The sequence below is a fragment of the Myotis davidii genome, unplaced genomic scaffold, assembly GCF_000327345.1.
Source record: "Myotis davidii unplaced genomic scaffold, ASM32734v1 scaffold449, whole genome shotgun sequence".
Lineage (NCBI taxonomy): Eukaryota > Metazoa > Chordata > Mammalia > Chiroptera > Vespertilionidae > Myotis > Myotis davidii.
The window spans coordinates 1,033,170-1,040,103 of record NW_006383007.1 but is presented as its reverse complement, the minus strand read 5'-3'; the positions used below and the strand labels follow the sequence as shown (position 1 = coordinate 1,040,103).

Here is a 6,934-nt window from a genome sequence, read left to right as displayed (position 1 = left end):
CCTTACAAATACATGTGTCCTCCCAAAATTACTTACCCTACTGATTGTATCTAAAAGATAAACTTTATCTAAAACTGCTGCTACAATAAAAGCCTAATGAGTCAGGCAAACGAGGCTGCCTGGTTCCTTTAGCCAGGTAGTCCCTTAGCCCTCTCTTTCACAGCAAACATTGAGTGGGAGTAATTCATTCATCCCTCGCTCAGGGTCTGCTGGTCAGCTCCACCAGTTAGGGTGGGATGGGAGGGAAGGATTACAAAGAAGTATAAAGAAACTTTTGGAGGAAATAGGTATGTTTACTATCTTAACTGTGGTAAGGTGTTACAAGTGTATGTATAATTGACCTTGAACAATGTGGGGAGTGGTGCTAACACCTGCCCAGTCGAAAATGTGCGTATAACTTTTGACTACCCCGAAACTTTACTAATAGCATACTGTTGACTGGAAGTCTTACTGATAACATAAACAATTAACATATATTTTGTACATTTTATATATTATATACTCTATTCTTACAACAAAGCAAGGTGGAGAAAAAAAAAGTCAGTAAGAGGATCATATGAGAAAATACTTCCTCCTCTCTCCCCAAACCTCAGAGCACCTCATGGAGAAAATAGATCTATTCAAATATGTACTTTGTCCTCCTTATCTTCCCAATCCACGAATCCCCCTCCTCCTGTCTCCTCGGGCTGCCTGCCTTCCTCTTTCTGGTTCTAGTGAAGGCCAGCCCTGTCCTGGTTCTGCCCCTGCCTTACTCCAGGACCTGGCTCTGCAGATTTCCCCCTCTCACAGCACCATCAAATTCCCCATCACAGATCGATAGGGTTATTCTTACCAACATACAAACATCCTGAAATACTTTTCAACCTAAAACACAAATAAAACCTCCATTGACACCTCATGTTTCTAGCTACTGCCTCTATCCTCTGCTGTCCTTTACTCACTGTTTTTCCCCGTTGTCCCCACGTTGTTGCCTCTCCCTTGAACCCACTCCAATCAGGCCTTATTTCCCTAAGTCCACCAAACCTGCCCTTTGTCATCAATGACTTCCACATCACCAAATCCAATGGCCAGCTCAGTCTCTTAATTTGAAAACCATTCCAAATTGTCTCCTCTTAGTAATAATGTCAAATTCTGTCCTCAGCATCTTTTCTTGGAAATGTTTCTAATTTACTTTGCTCCGCTCTTAGAAAGGGGGCATTGGGTGATAAACTGCCTGAGAGCAGAGATTCCTTTAATCCCTGCTAGAATGTTCAAGTCCAGGCCAGAGTGAAGCACATAATAAGAGCTGAGTAAGTACTGGTTGAATGAATGAACATAGATATGACTCAGTCTTAGGTCTGAGGTGGGCTGATGCATAGTTTATTCTCTTTATTTGTGGTAATAATGGTCTGTAAAGTCACAGTGAACACTGAGTTAGTGAACACTGACCCTGCTCCTGGGGGGAATACAGGACAGAGTTCCTGCAACCTTGGGCCCAACATAGTCATCAACTGATTAACAGCTGACTTGTCTTATGCGTGTTTCTGCTTAAAGACATCTTAGTACATACTGGCGATTCACTGACATAGAACTCACAGCACCAGCACTGAAAGTCACACCTGACATCCCCGAGGCACATCACAGCCTTCTTGCACTTAGGAACACCAGACGGCCCTTCTGCACTCTACTTGAGAGCCAATGTAAGTGTTGTTGTTTTTTTAAAAAAATATATTTTTATTGATTTCAGAGAGGAAGGGAGAGAGAGAAACATCAATGATGAGAGAGAATCATTGATCGGCTGCCTCCTGCACACCCCCTACTGGGGATAGAGCCCACAACCAAGCATGTGCCCTGACTGGGAATCGAACTGCGGCCTTCTGGTTCATAGGGCAACGCTCAACCACTGAGCCATGCCAGCCGGGCGGGAGACATTTTAAACAAGGAAATCACCCATGAAAAGGACAAAAATTCAAACATGGCACTAAACAAACTGTGACAAGGACACCTGTTTGCAGTATGGGAGCTGAAACATGACAGCGGACCACTGCCTTGCTCAGCCTGAGCTGGGAATGGGTGTCAGGGGACTCGACATTTTGCCACTGTGCATGTTCTTAAATACCATGAAAGCACCCCCACCTCCCGCCAAATTGGTTTTGGGATTACAAATAACTGTTATCCAGTAGGCAAATTCATTAACAATGAAGATTGACACTATTTCCCTACCTTTCCGGGGCATGTGCGGTGCAGGCCAAAGGCTTCTCTCCTGGGTCAACCCATGGCTGTGTGGGTTGCACCGTACAAGGGATCAGGAAGATGGTGTACTCCCCTGAGTAGTCCTTCCTGGAAACATGCAGAGCAGATTGAGGTTAGAGGGAATAATTTACCGATTGCTCACCCAGAAATAGTTTCAGATGGTAAGAGCTTTATGAGTCTGCAAACACAATTTTCAGGAAGTCATCACTGATCATTATCTTCAGAGTATCAGCCAGCTGCTAAATAGAGCTACTTTAATCTATTCAAGTCCTTTTCATGAGGAAAGCTAGAAAGACACACTGTTTATAAAAACCTAACAGGCTCAGGTGAAGACAAAGTAGAACTGGTCACTTCCTGTAGATTCCCTAAACTTGTTGGACATTTTCTGTTTAGTGTTTCCTGTTGACTGATAACCCTATTCAATGAACGCATCCTCAACTGCAGAAGCTTTATTTATTAACATACAACCATGTTGGCTCCTGCTTTCATGGAAGAGGTAGCAAATGCCTACCCTCCAGAGGAAGCCCCGAACTCCATTTCATTAACATCCAATCCTCTTCCAAACTACAGCCTCATCACTTTCTGAAGTTGGAGAACAATATCACTTCTCATAGGAGACTACTCATTGGGAATGGCCCTGTTTACGGTGGGGCACAGGATTCTGGAGGTCACAACATGGAGGGCATGGGCATTTGCACCCTCGCCTACTTCATTTCCCACACTTGCCATAGAGCAATAGTCCAGCCCTGGCAGGTTGCCTGGAAGGCAGCCAGACATCCAGAAGCTTCCGGGAGATTCTTTAAGGGCCTTGGGAGGCTGCCATCTATTCACAGAAGAATGCAGGCCTGTGAATTTTAATTTAGGCTGCTGGGCACAATCTGCAAACGGTCCTCACAGCCACGTGTTTATTCTTTCACCATTTCTTTTGTATTCTTTATATCTATTTAGTACTAAACTGATAGCAAAGATTTGGAAATAACTAACTAACTAAATAAATAAATAAATAAAACTTTTATAGGTCATTCTGGGATCAGATTAGTGGAATGGGCCTGGGTAGAACACAGGAGACAGTCTAACCAGGGCTTGGCTGTGCCTCTGCTTTGGTTGTATGATTTTATTTACTTATTTATTCTTATAAATTTTCACCAGAATAAATTTTTCCATTGACTTTTTTTAGAGAGAGTGGGAGCGGGGAGAGATAAGGAAACAGTGATGTGAGAGAGACACATCGATTGGTTGCCTCCCACATGGGCCCTAACTGGTGTGAGATCAAGCCTGAAACTGAGGTACGTGTCTTTGACTGGAATTGAACCTGAGTCCCTTGGGTCCTCGGGCCTATGCTCTAGTCACTGAGCAAAACCACCTTGGGCTGAATGTTTGTTTTTTAAAATGTTTTATTTTATTGATTTTACAGAAAAAGGAAGGGGAAGGGATAGAGAGATAGAAACATCAATGAGATAGAAACATCATCTATTAGCTGCCTCCTGCACACCCCCTACTGGGGATCGAGCCTGCAACTGAGCATGTCCCCTGACCAGGAATCAAACCATGTGGTTCATGGCTGGGTTGACGCTCAGCCATAAACCACACCAGCCAGGCTGCTCATATGATTTTAGACAAACCATGCAAATTTTCAGGGCTTAGTTTCTAGGGCCGTTCATGCCCTGCCCTGAAAATCTGTATGTCTGTATGTCCATAGTTTTCGCATCTTCCTGTAAAGCCTGGAGCAGCAGAAAATGAAACTTTGTACACCATATTTGAAAGGCATGAAAATTGACATGTATAAGGTGAATAGCAACCCTTAATTAATGGAAACGCCTAATTAGGCAGAACTCTACTTGCCTGACCCTGGCTTTCAAAAAGTCAGGCCAGATTTTTCTCAAACCCTGCAGTGGTTCACACTAAAAGCCAAAGTCCACACCCTGGCCTACAGGGCCCTACCCCATCTCCTTGCTTCTTCATTGCCATGATCCTCCTCTGCTCCAGCTACTCTGGGCTCCATGCTGTTCTGAGCATGTCAGAAATGCTGCCACCTCAGGGACTTTGTCTGAAACCTCTTCCCTAGATAATCTGCAGAGCAAGCCCCTTCCCTCCTTCAAGTCTCTGTTCAAATGCACCTCCTATGAGGCCTACTCTGAACATCCTAATTAAATGACATTATCCCCTTCTCCTGAGTCCCCTTACCCTGCTCTGTACCATTTATTTCCCACACCACTCACCACCTTCTAACATGTTAATACTTATATTTATATGTTGTTCCTACTCTTGTGTCTTCTTACTCGCAGTGCTGCATTCAGGGATATTTATTTTGTTCACTGACACATAGCAAAGGCTTAGTAAATATTTGTTAGACAAATGAATGCAGATAAATTGCATGTTCTCTCGGGCTCACAGCCCCACTTTTCCCCATCCTTAAATACCATTTAAGTTAATTTCTTCACTATCCCTGCCAATATGCCAAACACTGTCCTAGATGCAGGTCTTTAATCATACAGCTTTTTTCCTCTCTTTTGTAAAAAGTTGACATTTCCCACATCTAAACCTTGAGCACCAGTTGGCCCACGTCCCCCAGGAAGCCCTGCTCAGCTCCCAGCCTATCTTGGGCTCTCCATTCCCTGGACAACCATGGCCTTGGGCTTCAACGTTTCTCACCGTGCACAGAGCATAGAATTTGTGGTGTTTTTCTTCACTTTGAAATTTTTCTATATATTTTATCTCCTTACTGCAAATAGAAACTCCTATAGGATGTTTATTCAGGACCTACATATGCTAAAACCTACAGTTCTGGGGATTCAAGAGAAAGCAAACATGTCTTTTACCCTTGGGAAGCTCACAATCTAGTGGAAAATGACGCCGAAACCGGTTTGGCTCAGTGGATAGAGCGTCGGCCTGCGGACTGAAGGGTCCCGGGTTCGATTCCGGTCAAGGGCATGTGCCTTGGTTGCGGGCACATCCCCGGTGGGGAGTGTGCAGGAGGCGGCTGGTCAGTGTTTCTCTCTTATCGATGTTTCTAACTCTCTATCTCTCTCCTTTCCTGAGGAGAGGCCCTGTGCATGAATTTGTGCACCCGTGGGGTCCCTTGGCCTGGCCTGCGGGATCAGACAGAAACCAACTTTCCAACATCCACCGAGGGGTCCTGGATTGCGAGAGGGCACAGGTCAGGCTGAAACACCCCACCAGCGCATGATCAGGGCTGGGGAGGGACCGCGGGAAGGCTCCAGGGCATGTCCGGCCTGTCTTGCTCAGTCCTGATCGGTCGGACCCCAGCAGCAAGCTAACCTGACAGTCGGAGCGTCTGCCCCCTGGTGGTCAGTGCACATCATAGCAAACAGTTGAGGGACCTTAGCATATCACTAGGATATTATGCTTTGATTGGTTGGATGGCTGACCGGTTGACCAGACACAGCATATTAGGCTTTTATTATATAGGACTAGAGGCATGGTGCACAAATTCGTGCACCGGGGGGGGGGGGCATTCACTCAGCCCAGCCTGCACCCTCTCCAATCCGGGACCCCTTGGGGGATTCCGACTGCTGGTTTAGGCCTGATCCCTGTGGGGGTGATCGGCCCTGCAGAGGAGGGCAGGTGGGAGGGATAGGCCTGTGGGATCGGGCCTAAACTGGCAGTCGGACATCCCTCTCATAATCCAGGACTGCTGACTCCAAACCACTTGCCTGCCTGACTGCCTGATTGCCCCTAACTGCTTCTGCCTGCCAACCTGATTACCCCTTACCCACTCCCCTGCCAACCTTATTGATGCCTAACTCCTACCACTTGCCTGCCTGACTGCCTGATTGCCCTCCCCTGCTGGCCTGGTTGCCTCTCACTGTCCTCCCCTGCCAGCCTGGTCCCCCCTAACTGCCCTCCCCTGCAGGCCTCCCCCCCCCCAACTGCCCTTCCTCCCCTGCAGGCCCGATTGCCCCCAACTGCCCTCCCCTGCAGGCCTGGTTGTCCCCAACTGCCCTCCCCTGCAGGCCATCTTGTGGCGGCCATCTTTTTATCACATAGGGGCAGCCATCTTGTGCGAGGGTGTGATGGTCAATTTCACCTCTTTATTATATAGGATGAGCTAGGTCATAGTAGAAGCTGGAACAAAGTGGGAACAAGGGGGAGGAGCTTCTAGTACTGAAAGAGAGTCAGGGAAGGTGTCACAGAGGGTCAGTATTTGAGTTGTGGCTCAGAGGAGTTGGAGTTTTGTAAGAGGAAGGAAGTGGGAAAGGCAGAGGGAACTGCAGAGGCAGGGGGTAGGGATGGGCTGTGGGTTTAGGGCTTGGTGAGATACTGAATGTGTTGAGAAGGCTGGATTTGAGATGAGGCTAGAAGGGAGGGGATGGCCTTGTACCTTTAAAGAGTTGGACTTCAGTAGATGGTGGGGAGTCAGCAGAGGATTTAAAGAGGACAGTTTCTCGGCTATAAATTGGGAAAATTACATGCATAATCTCATGATAATTATTTCAAAGGAATCATTACACACAAAAATACCTGACACAAGACCAAAAGTTTATGGCCCCGGCTGGCCGGGTAGCTAAGTTGGTTAGAGCATCATCCCAATAAACACAAGGTTGTGGGTTCCATCCCCAGTTAGGGTACATACAATGATCAAGCAATGAATGCATAAATAAGTGGAACAACAAATCTCTCTCTCTCCCCCTCCTCTCTCTCAAAAGACCGAAAGTTTATAATTAAATAAATCTTTTTTAAA

General features: G+C 46.4%; 1 protein-coding gene across 1 annotated transcript in view; it reads right to left on the bottom strand.

Annotated features, from left to right (window-relative positions):
* The window catches only part of FRAS1 (Fraser extracellular matrix complex subunit 1), a 479,756-nt gene that overhangs the window by 13,155 nt on the left and 459,667 nt on the right, over positions 1–6,934 (bottom strand). The window contains exon 72 of the mRNA XM_006778222.2: positions 2,203–2,319. Coding sequence (XP_006778285.1) covers positions 2,203–2,319 — 117 coding nt within the window. The remainder of the gene's footprint in view (positions 1–2,202; positions 2,320–6,934) is intronic.